The following is an 18,256-nucleotide window of genomic DNA, read 5'->3' as shown; positions in this document are numbered from 1 at the left end:
TAATAAGCTAGCTCCTCTTCAATCAGGCATGGGTAACAAAATGCAGACATCTTCCTCATAGCTATTTAATATTCAGTGCAATTAAGGAATCCTGACTTGTTCCAGAAACAAGCTAAGTCCATCATTACCCAATATATTTTTAAAAAACACTTCTCATATTTCCCGTTTCTCGGAAAAATGGATATGGACACGTTATGCATCAAGAAGCCAAAAGATGTGTCATTAAGTGCAAATGTAGTCTGTCTCTCTCAGTGCATATGCCTTCCAAACTTCACCAAACATTTGATGAATTTAGGCTTTAAAATTCTCATATGGCATGACATAAATTCAATGATTTCATAATATTTCTTTTATATCATACTCTGTTGAACTCTTCACTCTAGGTGTTATAGATTCAAAGTGTTTTCATAGTAACTTCGATTAGGGAAAATCAACAATATATTTTACAATTGGAGGAGAACTGGTAGCAGAAATTTTGAGTAGTTTGGAGAACCAGTAAATACCACCTCTGACTGGCCCCGCCCCCATCTATTCTCTGCCTCCCGAGTCCCAGTTGATCAGGATGGAATGGGGATTTTGCAGTAACCTTCCCCTGGAGTGGTGAGGGAATTGAGATTTTACATTATCCTTCCCCTGGAGTGGGGTTGGATGGAGATTTTACAGTATCCTTCCCCTGCCACACCCACCAAGCCATGCCCACACCCACCACTGTCTAATAATAGATACCTTTAAAATGATTCAATATCAGGAACAATCTGTAGGCACTTTAAATCTCAAAGCTCTTCTATATTTTAAAAAAGTAAAATTAAATTGGAAATCGGATAGAAACAGAAATCTGTAAAGCACTGGGTTTTTCAAAGTTTATTCGGGATAGCATACACACTAATTTAAATGTTCATTTTTAAAGGAATTCTGGCAGCTGTCCTTAATTTTATACAGTACTATAGGTAGTCAAGCATTAATATATCCATAGCAATTGGTGCAATATATTTGTCTCTTAGGAGAAATTCATTTTCTGTTAACTCCCTATAATACCACTGATTAAGCATTGTGTTTTAAGTACTGCTAGCTTTCCTGCAGATTTGACTCATTCAGCCATTATGAGAGTATTGACTTTTAGGAAGCCAATACATCTCTTACGCAGACAAAGGCGTATGCAAGTAGGGACAAAGTGACAAAAGTGTGTTGTGATATGATGCAACTCTGTAAGTTATGTAATTGTGGGCAATATGGCAATGTAAGTACAAAAGCGTAAAACTTGCATGGTAGCACTCCAATGCAAGTTTTATCATTTTAGTGTCATGGTTAGAAAAAGACAACCTGTCCTGAACACCTGAAGAGAAGACAATATTATTAGAACCAGATTAGCAAAACTACCAGTCTGGGGAGGTAACACTTAAACCTGAATATTTTTAGAACTTGTACTATATCTTAATTACGGTCAAGCTTGTGGAAATCAAAACAAATTCATGTTTAATATACATTTCAGGTAGACTTTCAGAACTCTTTCAAAAATATTTTTATGATGGTTTAATTTTAGTATCTGTTAAAAGTGCTGCAACTGCCAAAAGAATTTGTATAATGTACATAGCACCAGCAAATTCTGTTACAAACAGATGTATAATGTATAGCACCAGGAAGAAGCAAAGCCTATATACCCCCCAAAAAAGTTCCCAGTTTCCATAATCTTCAATATTATCATGTTGTACTTAGTAATTCTCTTCTTTTCTTCCACTAAAATACTATTAAATTGATTAATCATATATTTTCAAGGAAGGATGAAGCTGGAATTTTCACTTTCCTGAGATCTAAACTGATGAATTACTCCTGTGATGTTTAATACTGCTGAAATTATTAAAGTTTTAAGAAAGTTCAGAATTTGTTAACAGCATTTTTCTTAAGTTCTTGATATATTTTATTTTTACTGTTTTTTCATGAAGAAAACCAAGGAGAATGATGACTGTATTTTCCAGGTGTTTCAAGAGATATAATAAATTTCATTTACTGCGTCCTAACTTGAATTTATCTTTGTTCTTCTTTGTGAACATCCTCTATGGTCAGTTGGGTATCTCATATAATGTAATCCTGGTGTATTTAAAGGCTGTAAATGTTCAATTTTCTTGAGTGCTGATCACATAAATTTGTATTAGCTTTATCATCCACAATTCTTGGTTGGAGCAATTCATATTCTTTTTTTTCAATATTATTTTTGCAGAACAATTTTTGCTGTACATTTCTAAAACTTAAGAAAACACACAAAAATGATGTAATTTAAAGCACATTTTAAAGAATAATCTATATAGCTTTTTGAATATAGAATACTGCAAGATTAGATTTCTTTCACTATGCATAAAATTTGGTATTTTTATTGAAAACCTTGAATGTTTGCCAAGGTGAAAAAGGTGTGCAAAATAAATTGTAAATGCATGAAGCAGCAATTGTACAATCTTAAAGTTGTACGAAGCTTTTGGCTCTGGGAGTGAAAAAAGTTTGCCAAAACATGGCAGGCTTCATATGGTATTTCCAGCACCTCTGCACGTGTTTCCATTTCTTCATTTAGAAATATCTGTAATTTGCCCTCAAACTGCCCTCCTAGGAATCTTTGCACTTGGTTTTGTCATAGTGCTAAAACATGAAATGTGTTTTCATTTCCTCTATATTCCACTTTGCCTGATTGAATTCTATTCTCTAGAGGCCACAGGTCTTGAGGAATGGCTTCTCATATAAGGGGTTTCAATTTGGAATGGAAATCCCCATCTATTCTCAAACCCATGAATAAGCAACTGAAGACTATTTTCCAATAGGAAAGTAGAGATAGGCAAGTAATAAATGGAGAAATTGAAAAACGTATTTCCATATAGGAGGGGGGGGGAAATCACTTGGGCAACTTTCTAGTGCCCCATCCATTTCCTGCAGCTGATTCTATTGTTAATATTGATGGTACCTCTTCCATGTGAAAGCCCTAGGCAACTGTTCCATTCTCTATCAAGAAACCTGGTAAAAATTACATTTTAAAAATCATCTGCAACAAAACACCACTCAGTAATAAACCATGAATTTAAAACATAGCCGTTTATTATATTTAAAACATTTATGTAGCTGCCCATCTTTTAATCAACTCTGTGAGGCTCCCAATTAAAAAGCTATACTAGCTTTCAGTCAAATCAAACCTATCATTTAGTAACCATATGCAGTTACAATGGTGATGAAGCATTGATGATTTTCACAAAACTGTAGAGCAAGGAAAGATGAAGTAAAGCCATAAGCACAATCACACTTTCACTTAGCAATTGTTTAACCACAGAGTTGCCAATTGCAATTGTGGTTGCTAAATGAAGATTTTGCAAAAGTTAAATATTTTGTACTCTAGCTGCAATACATACATGTTGGACTACAATTGCCAATAGCTGCATCTAAAATGGTTAATGGCAGGAATTAGGATAACTAATCCAAAGCAAGAGATTATTCACACCCTTCTCATTCAAAGGAAACACTCTAATACTAATTCTATTATTAAGAGAACATTAGGGAGCAATGCTGTGTAATAAAATATTATAACCTATTGCTTATAGGCAAAGTTCCAATTTTGCAAAAAGAGAAACGATTTTCAACCCATTGCTAAAACTTAACAGAAGATAGATTTATAACAAATAAAAGCATCCTATCATGCTTATAATGTTGCAAAATATATACATGTTACTATGACAAAATACACTTATTTTATACCTCAGCTGCTCGTTTCTGTCCTGAAATATGGAGCAATATAGGCTGATCAGTAGATTCAGTACATTCAGGAAAAGAATTTGTCTGGATTTTTGGCACTTCAAGACAACAATCTGTAATTCCTAGTGATTCAGCTACCTGTTAAATCCAAAAAAGAAAAACTTCACTGAAATTGCCATCTGTAGAAAATAGCCAGTCGTTCATATAGTAATCATGAAAAGCGATCAAGGATTTGCTCTGTATTTTGCATTTCTGTTTGTTACATGCTAAAGATTTCACACTTTTTCTAAAATCTAATGCAATTATTTACTCAGGGCTTATCAAGAATCTTACTAATAAAGGAAAATCCAAATTGAGTAATTAAATATGTTGTAATATCTGCTTCACTCATTAAAAAAATAATTCTTTCAGAAAGTTTGACATCAGGGGTGTCCAACTCGTGGCATCATGGCAGCGTCACATGACGGATCAGGACATTTTTCCATTTCACTAAACCAGGTGTGGGCATGGCCAGTGCATGACGCATCTGGGCCACAAGTTTGACAGCCCTGCTTTACATGATATTCATATATCTTTTCTCCTACATTTCACAGTTTTTAGAATTAAATAAAATATCAAAAACAGTGGGTTAAGATTAGGATTGCCTGAGAGAATTATTATATAACAGTGAAAGAAGAAATGTATACCAGATTGACCAACATATGCACTATATTGTTTGTCAATGCTGGAATTCCTCCAAAAGGGGGCAAGGAATCTTCATTTTTGGCATTGTTTTTTTAATGTGATTATGTTTTGAGATTGTCTTGATCTTTTATGCTTTTATTCTTACTTTGTTGATTAGTTCAGCACAGCAAAACAAAATAGTAAGTGTTTTTTCGATTTGTTTTATTTAAGATCAATTTGCAGAGATTATTATATTTGGATAAGTTATTGCATTCACATCCTGCTTGTTTTCTTTATAACCATTTGATGATACATTATAAGAACAGAATATTGATCCAGCCTAGTTTACGTGAAGATGAAAGAATGCATATATGGAATAATTTGATCAAAAAACTTTGCCAACCACATTGCTCGTATTTTCAATTATCATTTCAATGAACCACATTACTAGTATTTGCATTGTTTTCTTTTTTAAGGAAATGCAGTATCCACTTTATCTGCATATAATTTGACTGAGAAAGCTTTTACTAACAAAAAAATCTGAATTATTCTTACCTTATGGTTTTTTATTTCTAATGGTTGCTTTAATTCAGAATTATTAAAATAATCTTGACACATTTTCTTTACCATTGCATGGAGCTCTTCAAACTCCCGGTAAATATCTGGAAAGGTTGCTTTTGTTTGACATTTTTTCTCTGCCTGATCAAAAACAAAAGCTATATAAAAGTATAAGCAAGCTCACAAATAAAAATTGTACATTTCATTTACAATCTTTTATTTCTTTTCCATTTCTGTTATGATGGAACTGGCTTCAACTGATTACACATATATACTGCACTTTTCCTAATACTATTCAGCAGACTCTTTGAATCTTTCCTTGAAAAATCCCATTTTCTCTTAGGCAATATCATATTTGCCTTGCTGACATTAGATCAAATTCTTCCAGCTTACTAGAAAATATGGTTTTGTGCAGAAGTGTGTTACAAATCCCGGTGCTACTGGTTTGCATGCGCACAAGCGTCCGGGCGTAGCCTTCCACCACTGATTTTCCCGATCGGGCCAAACCGGGAGCAACCCACCTCTGGTTTTGTGTAAAATACCAACTTTCAAAGACTTGCCTTCATCAGGAGGAATTCAAATACAGTAACAACTGTTGTCATACGTGGAACTACCAGCTCCATAAACTCTTCATTGGTGCACTGCTGAATCAGCTGTTAAAGAACATAATTTATTTAGAAATGTCATAAAGTATTCTTAATATAGGAATAGGAATAGGAATAAGTTTATTTATAGGCCGCCCTTTTCCCTGAGGGGACTCAGGGCGGCTAACAACTTATAGGGAGGGGATACAAACAGTAACATATAACATAACACATAATTAAAAAATAAACAACATTCATTCAACATTCGGGTGGGGGCGGATCAAATCTTTACCCCCAGGCCTGGCGGGATAGCCAGCTCTTGAGGGCTGCGCGGAAGGTCTGAAGGGTGGTGAGGGTACGAATCTCCACGGGGAGATCGTTCCAGAGGGTCGGAGCTGCTACTGAAAAGGCTCTCCTCCGCGTAGTGGCCAGCCGGCACTGGCTGGCAGATGGCACTCGGAGGAGGCCTAATCTATGAGATCTAATCGGTCTCGAGGAGGTAATCGGCAGGAGGCGGTCTCTCAAGTACCCAGATCCACTACCATGAAGGGCTTTATAGGTGGTAAGAAGCACCTTGAAGCGCACACGGAGATGAACAGGTAGCCAGCGCAGCTCGCGGAGGATAGGTGTTATGTGGGTGAACCGAGGTGCACCCACAATCACTCGTGCGGCCACATTCTGGACTAGCTGAAGTCGCCGGATGCTCTTCAAGGGCAGCCCCATGTAGAGCACGTTGCAGTATTCCAGCCTAGAGGTCACGAGGGCGCGAGTGACTGTTGTGAGGGCCTCCCGATTCAGGTAGGGTCGCAACTGGCGCACCAGGCGAACCTGGGCAAATGCCCCCCTGGTCACAGCCGACAGGTGGTGATCAAAGGTCAGCTGTGGGTCCAGGAGGACTCCCAAGTTGCGAACCCTGTCTGAGGGGTGTAAAATTTGGCCCCCCAGCCTGAGCGGTGGAACGCTAACCAAATTATTGGGAGGGAAACACAACAGCCACTCGGTCTTTTCCGGGTTGAGTACAAGCTTGTTAGCCCGCATCCAGTCCCTGACGGCCTCAAGACCCTGGCTCATCACATCCACCGCTTCATTGAGTTGGCACGGGGCGGACAGATACAGCTGCGTATCGTCTGCATATTGATGGTATCTTATCCCGTGCCTCCGAATGATCTCGCCCAGCGGTTTCATGTAGATGTTAAATAGTACGGGGGACAGGACCGACCCCTGCGGCACCCCATATGTTAGGGGCCTCGTGGTCGATCTCTGTCCCCCTACCAACACCGACTGCGACCTGTCCGAGAGGTAGGAGGAGAACCACTGCAAGACAGTGCCTCCCACCCCCACCTCCCGCAGTCGTCGCAGAAGGATACCATGGTCGATGGTATCGAAAGCCGCCGAGAGGTCAAGAAGAACCAAGATGGAGGCGTGGCCTCCATCCCTGGCTCTCCAGAGATCATCGGTCAATGCGACCAAAGCGGTTTCTGTGCTGTAACCAGGTCTGAAGCCGGTCTGGAAGGGGTCCAGGTAATCGGCTTCCTCCAAGGACCGCTGAAGCTGGTAGGCCACCACCTTCTCAACAACCTTCCCAATAAAGGGGAGGTTGGAGACTGGACGGTAGTTGTTAAGTACGGCTGGATCCAAAGATGGTTTCTTCAGGAGGGGTCTCACCACCGCCGTTTTAAGTGCGGCGGGGAAGTGCCCCTCCCGAAGCGAGGCGGTAATAACCGCTTGGATCCAGCCCCGTGTCACCTCCCTGCTGTTAGCAACCAGCCAGGAGGGACACGGGTCCAGTACACAGGTGGAGGCACTCACAGCTATGTAGATAAATAGGAATAAGTAATAATATAAAGGAACAATACCTCTTTTAGCTTTTCTTTTCTTTTAAATCTACTAAGATGCTCTGCTGAGATACTAAGAGAATTGGAAGATAATTGATCAAGGCTGTTAAATGTTGTAGAACATCTTGATCTATTAGCCATCTTTGGTTGATATGACCTTCTCTGCCGCTTTCTTCTTCCAGGTCCCAAATGGGTGCTGTATGCTTCAGATTTTCTATCTTCTGCAGAAATTTCAGACTTCAAAAAAAAACTTCATTAGAATTGTTTAAAATGTTTTGGTTTTATATATTCATCAATAAGTTTGGAATTATAATAACAAATCTACATTTTCACCATATAAAGGTAGTTAAAACCTCTCAAAAATAGCAAATGCATTTTTGAAACAAAAAAAAATGACGATACGGATTAAAAAATGTTGACACATGTAGTATTGCAAAAAGCAAAAATGTGGTGAGAGGGAGTAAACTTACAAACTTTTTCAAATTATGAAGTGGTAATCCGTATATTTTTATTTCATATTTTACATTCAAGATGATTATGAAAGCAACAGCCATCAATGTTTCCTGCCGCACTACACAGAATGAGTATTATTCCTTTCTTGTCATGCTTCCTAATTTTAGATTAGAATAATTTATGCCCTTGTGTATGTTAAATAAACTATAAATTACAGCATTTATTGCCTGGAAGTGAGGAAGACTGGAGAAATCTGATGAAGATGAAAGAACAATTGCTGATCTGCTGGTCAGCATTTAAAAAAAGAAACAAGATGTCCTGCTCTTTGTAAAATTGAGATTAAATATGTGAACATAAACGGTGGCAGCAAAGGAAAAATTGTGTCACTAGGCAAAGCCAGCCCAGTACAAATAGGCTGAGAGGTAAATTGTAACAGACTTTGCCATTGGGAGAAAAGATTATGAAAATAGCTCTAGACAAAATACTGAAGTGCAGAAATATAACCCTGACAACAAAGGTTATATGGTTAACATATGACAGCTAGACCATTGGCATGCCTAAAAGAATAAAAATGCATCTTTGAATTAAGATGCTGAAATAAATTGTCAAGAATTGCTTTGGCCACAACAAAAGTAATAATTAAATATTAGATGAAATAAAATGAAAATTTCATTGGAAACACGAAGCTTTAAGCATGAAGCTAAAATTTAAATGTTCTGAGTGCATAATGACTTGTTGGAAAAGTCATTGATGCTTAACAAAACTGAAGACAATTAACAGAAGACAAAAAAGCTATACAGGTAATCCTGGACCAGTCATTTAGCAACTCTTCAAAGTAAAGCAATTCTGGCTTTCATAAAAGCACATTGCTGTGCTTGACAGCTGACTTGCATTTATGACCAGTTGCCAAGTGGCCCACAATCATGTGATTGCTTTTTGCAATCTTCTCTGCCAGCTTCTCTAGAAATTCAATGGAGAAGCCAGTAAGTTATAAGGAGAGGGGCTGAGGAATTAGAGGTCTATTCCTGCAGTGCACCAGATTTTCATGCAGCAAGGAGAAGTCCCTTGGTGATCTTCAGGAACAGACCTCAAACCTTCAGAATCTGAGGTATCTTCCATCAGGGCACCAGGGGATTTCGTCTCCTTTCTAGGGATAGAAATCTAGCAAACATCACTGTTCTGAAGGTTAGAAAGATATAGAAAAGCAAGCTGCTTGCAGTTAAAAAAAATGAGTTACAAAGATATGGAGATGCTTAGAAAGGTACGGCAAATGAGGGCTGCTTGTAGGATGGCGTAAGAGGGCTTTGGTAGGAAGATCATGCCTTGTATCAGCTGGATGCATCTGCAATTAAAGAAAAAGGCAGGGCTAAGTGGACCTGGGTATGGTGAGGAGAGCACCCTTGTTGTTGGGGGCAATATGCTGACTCTGTAAACCGCTTAGAGAGGGCTGAAAGCCCTATGAAGCGGTATATAAGTCCACTGCTATTGCTATTGCTATTACCCTTCACCCAGGCACTCCATTTAACAACCTGCATACTCACTTAACAAGAGTTTTTCCCGTTGCGGTTGTTAAGAGTATTCCTTTACTCTGAACAGTTGCTAAACGACTGGTCATAAGTCCAGGACTACTTGAATAGCTACTTTGTCTTCTGTTGACTTGTTTAATTGCCTTTGGTTTTGCAAACTTCAGGGACTTTTGCAACAAGTCATTTTGCACTCAGAACATTTAAACTTTAGCTTTGTGGTTAATCTTCCAATGAACATTTCATTTTGTTTCATCTATTATTTAATTATACGTTTTATTATGGCTGAAAGGATTCTTGACAATTTCCTCTAACATCTTAGTTCAAAGACATGCATTTTTAGTTATTCAGGCATGCTAGACCCAGGATTACCTATACACTACAGTTGACAACACCCATGAGATTATATAACACAAAGAAGCAGCTGTTGATAAATAATCCTGGTAAATTATGTTAAGGCATGAAGAGCTGCATGTGATCGAACCATCAAACAACCACAATAAGTGACATTGGGTGGTTTTTTAAATTATTTTTTATCCCACCTTTATTATTTCTATAAATAACTCAAAGAATAAACATACCTAATACTCCTTCCTCCTATTTTCAACACAACAACCCTATAAGGTGAGTTGGGCTGAGAAAAAGTGACAGATCCAAATCACCCCGCCTATTTTCATGCCTAAAACTGGACTAGAACTGTCAGTCTCCTTGTTTCTTACCTGGTGCCCTAATTGGCTAATCTTCAAGGACTAGCTGTTTAGCTACTAAGTTTTCTGTTGGAGATCCAGCTCAGGAAGAGGAAATTTAAATTATGATTTAAACTTATCCTATGTCTACAGTTTGAGTTGATACCAAGTGGATGGTTAATATAACTCTGAATCATATAGGATGTATTCATGATATGATTGTGCTTTCTGGTCATATTCCTAGTATTTGGATTTTGGGCATCAAGATTTGTGCTTTTGGAACACAACATTTGGAACACAAGGAAGAAGCAATCTAGGTGTGATTTGCAGCAATCGATTGTTAATATTCAGGGTTTTTGTTTTGTTTTGTTTTGACAAAACACCCTCAGTGTTTTGGAGGAATTTCAACACAGGAGGAATACTTGTGCTCTCTGAGCTTGGTTGGTTTCTTGCAGACATTTCATTACTCAAACTGGATAACATCACTAGTACAACATCACTAGCACGGATGATGTTACCTAGTTTGGGAAATGAAACATCTACAAGTAAACAACCAAGCACAAGGACCTATTTCAAGCCTGAGCTACAAATATTCTCCTTCATTGACAATTTCAACAAATAGTCATTTTCCTATGAATGAAGGAGAATATACATGTCTCAGGATAATGTTGCAGGATCCAACCTGGGTCGATCACCAAGACCAATGGTTTGTCTTCCGAGCTTCCAGATTTGTGTTGGAGCCTATCTTCAGGGAACTTCTCTCTAGCTAAATGAGCTAAAGATGGCCTCCAGAAGGCGGGCTAGAGAGAAGTTCCCTAAAGATGAGTTCCAGCACAAGTCCGAAAGCTCGGAAAGCAAAACCTCTGATCCCAGTGCCTGACCCAGATTGGATCCTGCAAGTCATTTTTCTTAGAATTCTTATATTTATAATTAGACTCCTTCCCCCTCCTTTTATCTGTATGATTATTTTGCAATTACATTATTTTATTAATTTCTTGCAACGATTCTTCCCTTTTATTAATTGCTTTAGAAGATCTTTTTTAAATATTGGCTGGGATATCACTCTTAAACACCAGCAGTAGCATCAGATTACAGCTCATTCTCTTTAAATGTATTAACAAAGAATATGTATTACCTGCTGTTCACTTTCTGTTTGAAGATTTTTTTCCAATTCTGCAGCTAGTCCATTTTTGCTTACTAAAGCAAGAGTAATTGGTAAAGGTGAAGAAGGTTGATGGATGCTTTCACAATTTGCCTTTTCAGCGCACTCCAGCTGTGTCATACTAGAAAATCTATTTATAGAAGAAGATTCTGAAGACTCTTGGTGCCCATGGCCTGGATTTATTCTGTAGTGCCGTGATAATCCTCCTTTTCCTATGTAGGATTTTTCACAGTTCTGACACTTAAACAATTTTGGCCGCAGGTCATTGTTAAAGGTATTAAATAATTCACATACTTCCTTTACTTTGTTGCATTCATCATCTTCTAAGCTCAACTCAGAATAGTCATCAGAATCAGACGGGTGACAGTCAGCCAAGTCTTCTGTTTTAATAAACTTGTAGTCCTTAACTTTATATTTTGGAGGGCGAGAAACCCGCCCAGAACGAGTTGTCACTTTCAGAGATTTTTTAATTTTTTGCTCTTTTGGTTGCTTCCCCTCATTTACAAGAATTTTTGCTGAACAAGATGGAACTAAAGAAACATTTGAAGAAACTTCTCTATCTTTTGTAATAGATTTATGTTTCTGCCCATGCATAATTATTTTACTTAGTGGTACTTGTCCAGGGGGATGTAAGGAGGCTGGAAGAAGTAGTTGAACTGTAGGTTTAGAAGAATTACATAAGAAAAAATGTTGAGATCCTGTGCCTGTTAAAGTATGTATCTGAAAAAACTCAGTATTAATGGCACTGAGTCCTAAAGGCTTAGAATTCTTCTCAACTGCTTGAGATCCAGCTATATTTTTAGGCAGAGCTGTTGCAGAAAATAATTCCAAACTTTTCTTCTCTTTTATCTGATCAGACTCTATTTGGAAATGAGTGGTTTTCATCTGTTTTATTAAAAAAAGAGAGGAAAGATTAAAGAACAAGTAGAAAAGATTTGGTCATAAACATTTTCTAATTACAATTATATTGTATTTTGATCCTATACATTAGAACTTTTTTGGGAGCAAAAAAGGTAACAAACTTGCTAATTGTGCAACATTTTAAATAAAGTCCCCTGCAGACTACAGATTAAACATTGGATGAATTCATGAACAGATCCATAGCACAGAGAGCCCTCAATTTAGCACTGTAATTGAGCCTGGAATTATGGTTGTAAACTCTGGTCATTAAGTGATACATCACATGACTGGGTCTGGTTAGGACCTTTTTTTGTGATGGCCATTAAGTGAATGCTGCATTTGTTAAGCCTGCACAGGGGTTGTTAACTGAACCCCTTTTTATCAGTGAATGTTTTTTTCCAGAAACCAGTTTTTAAAAAAATGTAGAAAATTGTTGTCACATGACTACAGGATACTGCAAGCAGCCATGAAAATAAATAAATGTGGGCTGGTTACAATCAAGTGACTACGGGCCATGTGTGGCCATTGGAATTTCAAAAACAGATTGTAAGTAGCTGTGATTATTTTAAATGGTTGCTAAGAGACTGGTCATTAATTGAGGGCTATCTATGGTTATCCTGGCAGCAATAGTGGTTTGTCCTGTCTCCCTCTAGGATTGGTTTTTTTTTTATTTCCAGTGCACTCCATTGCCCTGATATCCCTGGAGGTTTCCCATGCACCCTAACCCTAACCACTTGAACCTTTCTGAGCTTCTGAATTCAGATCAAGACAGCCAGATCCAGCATTTTAATTCTTTATATAAAATAGAGAAAAACTGCACCTTGCAATTCACTGAAATCAGTGACACTTGCATCTAATATGGCTTGGAGCACACTGTATATCCAGCTGAAAACAATACAAACTTTATGGATCATTTTTAAAATGAAGTTTTCTTCACCCCCAACATATGTAAATTCATCTTCATTATCAGACAATTGTACAGGTAATCCTCAATTTATGGCCAAAATGGAGCCCAATTTTTTTTACCACAAAGCAGCTATTAAGTAAGCTTTGCACCATGTTACAACTATTTTCCCATAGTTGTTAAGTGAAAAACTGCAGTAATTAAGTGAATATGTGATTGTTAAGCAAATCTATGTTCCCCCATTGTTTTTGCTTGGATGTTGGCTGGGAAGGTTAGAAGTAGTAATTACATGACCCCTGGATAGTGCAACTGTCATAAATACATGGCAGTTGCCAAGTACCAAAATTTTGATCAGGTGACCCTCGGGATGCTTCAACAGTTGTAAGTCACTTTTTCAATGCCTTTGTAACTTTGAATGACCATTAAACAAACACTTGTAAATTAAGAACTACCAGTAGTAAATTTTGAGTAACAACAAAAGAACAATTGACTAGCTCACACTCAGACATGATTAGTTTTAACTATGGTTTGCTCAATAAGCCATGTTTACATTGCCCATATCACATTCAACCCAAAACAAATATGCCGAATTATAACTTAATACTGTAGTGAATGAACTCAATCTCTCTGTGGGCTTTTCAGTGTAGAATACTGAATTAGCTAGACTCTTATTAGAATCTATTCATAAGTTCATTCAGTTTCAAGTGTTCAGTAATAAAGTACAAGAAACATGTCAAAAAGGAAGAGGACACTGCAGAATCATACACTTGGAAAGAATCTTACAAGGGTCATCTAGTTTGGCTCCTCTTTAATGCAGAATTTCCAAACTTGGGAAAAATTGTGATATGTGCACCTCAACTCCCTGAAATCCCCAGAAAATATGAGTAGAATTCCGAAAATTGGTCCACATATCTCAAAGTTGTCCAGATTGGAAAATGCTGTCATAGGGGTGCTTCTGACAGATAACCACTGAGTTGCTTGTTTGAAGACATCCAGGGAAGAAAACTTACAATTTGTGTTAACCCATTTCATTGTTGGAGAACTCAACAGTTTCAAAGCATTCCCTGATATCTACCCTGAGCCTTACTCCCTTGGAGTTTTAACCTACAGATTCAGGATTTCCTCTGGGAGGCAATAAAGTCCACCCCTCTCTTCTGTGTGATAGACCCCCTCAGATATTTGATCCTTATTATCGTGTTCCCATTCTCAGTTTGTTTTTCTTTTGCAAGCTAACGTGCCTAATTCCTTTATTCATTCCTGAAAGGACTTGGTTTCCAGACCCCTCACCCTCCTGGTAGCCCTCCGCTGAACTCATTCCAATTCCCGATTGCTTTTGAAAGGTGGCCTCCTGAACTGGTTATATAGTGTTGTGAGCGGAAACAGATAAGGGCAGAAAGCGAAGGGAGGTGTGACTTTTCACGATCCACGGGATTTTTTAAGTCAGGTCCAGTGGAAACAAGCACCAGGAACCCGGGATAAAAACCACGCCAAGCTCTACAATTCGCGTTTAGCGACTCCATTTACGATTCCCTGGGAAGCGCATCAACGATAATGGCGGGCTTCTACCTCGGCCAGAAGGGTCCCCGTCAAAGCAAGATGCTCTGCCTCGGATCCCATCTCCTGAACTCCATCCTGCCCTGGCTGCGACGGGCTGTGCAGGGTGCCGACCGTCGTCAGCCGAGACCCCGAAGGCGAGGCGGAAGTCTCCGAGTTGAAACTCAGAGCCAGCAAGAGGGGAGGGGGGCAGGCGGGGCTTTGCCCATGAGGTAATACGACGGGCCCGGCGGTACGACGGTCCTCGGCCTTCTGTGTCGCCTTTCCGACCGGTGGAGGGAGCCTCTCGTCTTGTAGCTTTCCAGGGACACCTCCAACAGCCACTGCCTCGGGCGCCCGATGAGGCTTCCAGCGGGGAAATTCGGAGACCGGCGTCAACGGGGTTTCGCCCGGAGGGCCTGGTGCCGAGCCCTCAGAAATAGCGGCGGCGGCGTCACTCCTGAAGCCCAGAGAAGACATCTTAGGAGCGAAGCGGTGGTGGGGAAGGCCCCATCTCGCGCCTCAGGAGTCCAGGACTCGGGGAACACCGGGCGGGTAGGCTGAGCTCGCTGCGGTACGTCACGAGAAGGGCGGAGAAGGAAGTCGAGCGCTGCAGCGGGAGCTCTGCCGGGGAACCAAGTCTTGGTGTCGTCCCGACAGCGTCGTCCGGCGTCTCCCGATCGGAAAAGGAGTGGAGTTCAGCAGCCTTTAGAAGCGATGGCGGTGAAAAAGAAAACGACCGTTTCGCTTTCCTTGCCCTTCTTTGCGAAAGCAAACCCCCACCCCCCACAAAAAAAACAGCACCCGTTCTGCACAGTTAAAAGATAGAAACACCATTTAGTTACTATGCACTTCATGGGGTCTTAAAATCGGACGTCTTTGGATTTCCTCCTTTTGCACGGAAAGCTATTAAGAAGTCTGGGAGAGGGTTAAAGACGAACACACAGAGAGAGACAAGCAAGCACACAAGATGCCGGAATATCAACTCAACTTAAAGCAAGACAGACTTGCTTTCGAAGTATAGTAGCTCGTTTCTTGAAGATGTTTTTAAAACGCAACTGTATTATTTGAATTTCAATGAAAAAGGAAACACCCATGGCCCGTACGGGGATCGAACCCGCGACCTTGGCGTTATTAGCACCACGCTCTAACCAACTGAGCTAACCGGCCATCTTGTTAAAGGGGTCTACTTTATCTTCTTTCTGTTCTGTTCTGATTTCTAAATCTTGACAAGGTGGTATGGTACGTATATGAAAAACTACTTTTAAAATTATTCTCTTTTAATTTTCCGTTGTATAACTCAGCACTTCACATCTATATCTTATGTGACCTCTTTGTTAGACTACAAATCCCAGACCAAAGCAAAGGAAAAAGTACATACAGTAGCAGATTCTTTCACAAATGCTAGAAAAGTCCATAGCTAATTTCTTCACAAATGGGTTTTTTTTTTGCAGCAACACACAACTTCAAAGTTTGAATTTTCCAAATTCCATTTACACATTTTTTTTCAATATGTGCAGCATATGAAGCAAAGAGAATCAATAACACAATACATTAAGGTTAATATCCCTTCAGTCCTGGTTCTACAATGAAATAACCTATTACTAGCATCATAAAAGTTAATGCTAGTAATAATTAGTGTTATTTCATCTGATAAATATATAAAACCCACTCTGTTATTTCAATCCTGCTACTGAATTTCAATAAGCAATAAGCACATTTACTTATTACTAAATCTCAAGGAATACTTTGAGATTTTTTTCAGTCTGTCCTGGTTTTTAATGTCAGTTCGATGATCTCCTTGACCTACAACCATTCTTTGTGAGCTACAACCCCCCTGCCAGTAAAAAATGACTTAGGACCGTTCATCAGACTTATGACCATTGCAGCATTCCCAGTCATATGATCAAAATTTGGATACCTGGCAGCCAGTATATATGGCAGCCATAAATAGATGGTTGCAGCGTCCCAGGGATCACATGATCAACATTTGTGACCATTCCAGTCAGTTTCCAACATCCAAAGTCAATGGGGGAACTTGGATTTGCTTATTGACCATGTGATTTACTTAACAACTGCAGTGATTTGCTTAACCACCATGGCAAAAAATCATAAAATCAGGTGTGATTCACTTAACAACCATTTTGCTTAGCAATGTAAAGTCTGGTCCCAATTGTGCTCATAAATTGATAACTATCTGTAGTAAATCCAGAGAATTAAGGACACCAGGGAATTAAGTACAATTCCTGATAACTACATGGGCAGAAGCATGCAAAGCATTGTAGTAATGCTTTTGATATTTTTCACTTCTCATTTTACACTAATGCCCTGGTGATCTTCCATCAGAGTATTAAGTGGGCCAATTCTGTTTCCCCTTTTCATTTCATTCAGATAAACCAGGTTTTATCTCTTGCGGAATGAGGCCCAATTCATGTAGAATTGTGTTTTAAATCATTCACAGATATGATAGAAGCAAAACATGAAAGAGAATAAATGTAGTGCTTAGAGAATGATTCACCAGTGAGCAGGGTCTAAGGCAAAGAGGCATGCTATCCTTTTGCTTGTTTCATGTATATACTAGTAGAAATTATTATAAAGAAATTAGAGATATTAATTTGTACATATTGTATGCAGATAATACTGTGGAGTTACCTGAGAATCCAAAAGTCTTGCAATGAATGTTAGAACAGATTGTACAATGCAAGCAGGGGTATGGATTTGTAATTTAATGTATAGAAAGACCAAGATAGCTGTTTGACAGGTTAAATGGAGTGAACAGTTGTAAATACACAAATGGTGAAAATATAGAGCAGTCAAATAAATCTGTCTATGTTGGTAGTGTAGAACGTTTATAAAAACAGAGGGGAAAAAGTGGGTTTTTAAGGTTTATAAATACTGATAAAAAGGTAAATTGGGCAGCCCGTGATTTGTTGTAAGAAATGTTTGTTGAAAAAATTAAAATGGCTGTATGTGAACCTTGTGAATTCTCAAGCTTCCTCTTTACAATATGTATTCAAGATGGAAAGTGGTATGTATGTATGTATGTATGTATATATGTATGTATGTATGTATGTATATGTATGTATGGGTATAGATAATAGGTCCTAACAGGTCTATTCAGAGCCCCCCACCCCCAAATAAGATATTTTCAAGGAAATAATGGTAGCATCTGTATATGTTTGTTACCGGCATATATGTGTACACTTTTGAGAGCAAGCAACAGAATTTCATTTTTAATGTGTTCCAGTGTGCCCACAGTAAAAAATGACCAAAAAGATGACAATAAAAATTATCTATCTATGTAAGAGTCTGGTTCTAGCCACTCAGTAGTGACAGTTGTCCCAAAAGGTGAATGCAACTGGAGTTGGTTATTTGAATGATAAAACAAGAACCCGTAGGGTCCAGAATGAATGGATTCTGAATGAACATAGGTCAAATACAAAAGTCAGCAATCAATACAAAAGAAATATTTTCTTATAAAGAAAATGAACGAGGACTGAATAGCAAATTGAAAGTATAAAGGAAAAGTGAATGGGTAAAGACTGGAAGGGGACAACTGGAAAAAAACTTGATTGGATAGAATTGATAAAATCCTCAAAGAGGTTCAACAGGCAATATATGAAGTGTATGTCCATATGAGAGCAAGGATAATTTGCAAGAATAGAAGGGTATGGAGTGGGGTTGGTATGAACTAGATTGTGCTTTGCTTTACTCTGCTTCTTTCCGAGCCTT

The 18,256-nt window shown here is 38.7% G+C and overlaps 1 protein-coding gene and 1 non-coding gene across 4 annotated transcripts; both read right to left on the bottom strand.

The window, feature by feature from the left end:
- Window positions 1–1,307: 1,307 nt before the first annotated feature.
- ZNF839 (zinc finger protein 839) lies at window positions 1,308–17,431 on the bottom strand. 3 transcript variants are annotated; one of them, XM_032234562.1, is made up of 8 exons: window positions 14,558–17,430; window positions 11,161–12,072; window positions 9,054–9,158; window positions 7,385–7,600; window positions 5,505–5,597; window positions 4,942–5,085; window positions 3,727–3,861; window positions 1,308–2,242 (listed from the first exon to the last, which is right to left on the bottom strand). In XM_032234562.1, exons 1-8 carry the CDS (start codon window positions 15,002–15,004, stop codon window positions 2,237–2,239), a joined length of 2,058 nt encoding a protein of 685 aa, XP_032090453.1. In that variant the 5' UTR covers window positions 15,005–17,430; the 3' UTR covers window positions 1,308–2,236. The 3 variants fall into 3 exon arrangements, with proteins under 3 accessions (XP_032090453.1, XP_032090463.1, XP_032090468.1); XM_032234572.1 differs by lacking the exon at window positions 9,054–9,158 and having other exon boundaries at window positions 14,558–17,428; XM_032234577.1 differs by lacking the exons at window positions 1,308–2,242; window positions 3,727–3,861 and having other exon boundaries at window positions 4,976–5,102; window positions 14,558–17,431.
- Window positions 15,621–15,694, bottom strand: TRNAI-AAU. The gene has a single exon. It is a non-coding gene; the product is annotated as a tRNA-Ile (tRNA).
- Window positions 17,432–18,256: the final 825 nt, after the last annotated feature.

Source organism: Thamnophis elegans, chromosome 1, assembly GCF_009769535.1.
Source record: "Thamnophis elegans isolate rThaEle1 chromosome 1, rThaEle1.pri, whole genome shotgun sequence".
Lineage (NCBI taxonomy): Eukaryota > Metazoa > Chordata > Lepidosauria > Squamata > Colubridae > Thamnophis > Thamnophis elegans.
Note: the sequence above shows the minus strand (reverse complement) of the source record. Positions and strands in the feature narration are given on the sequence as shown.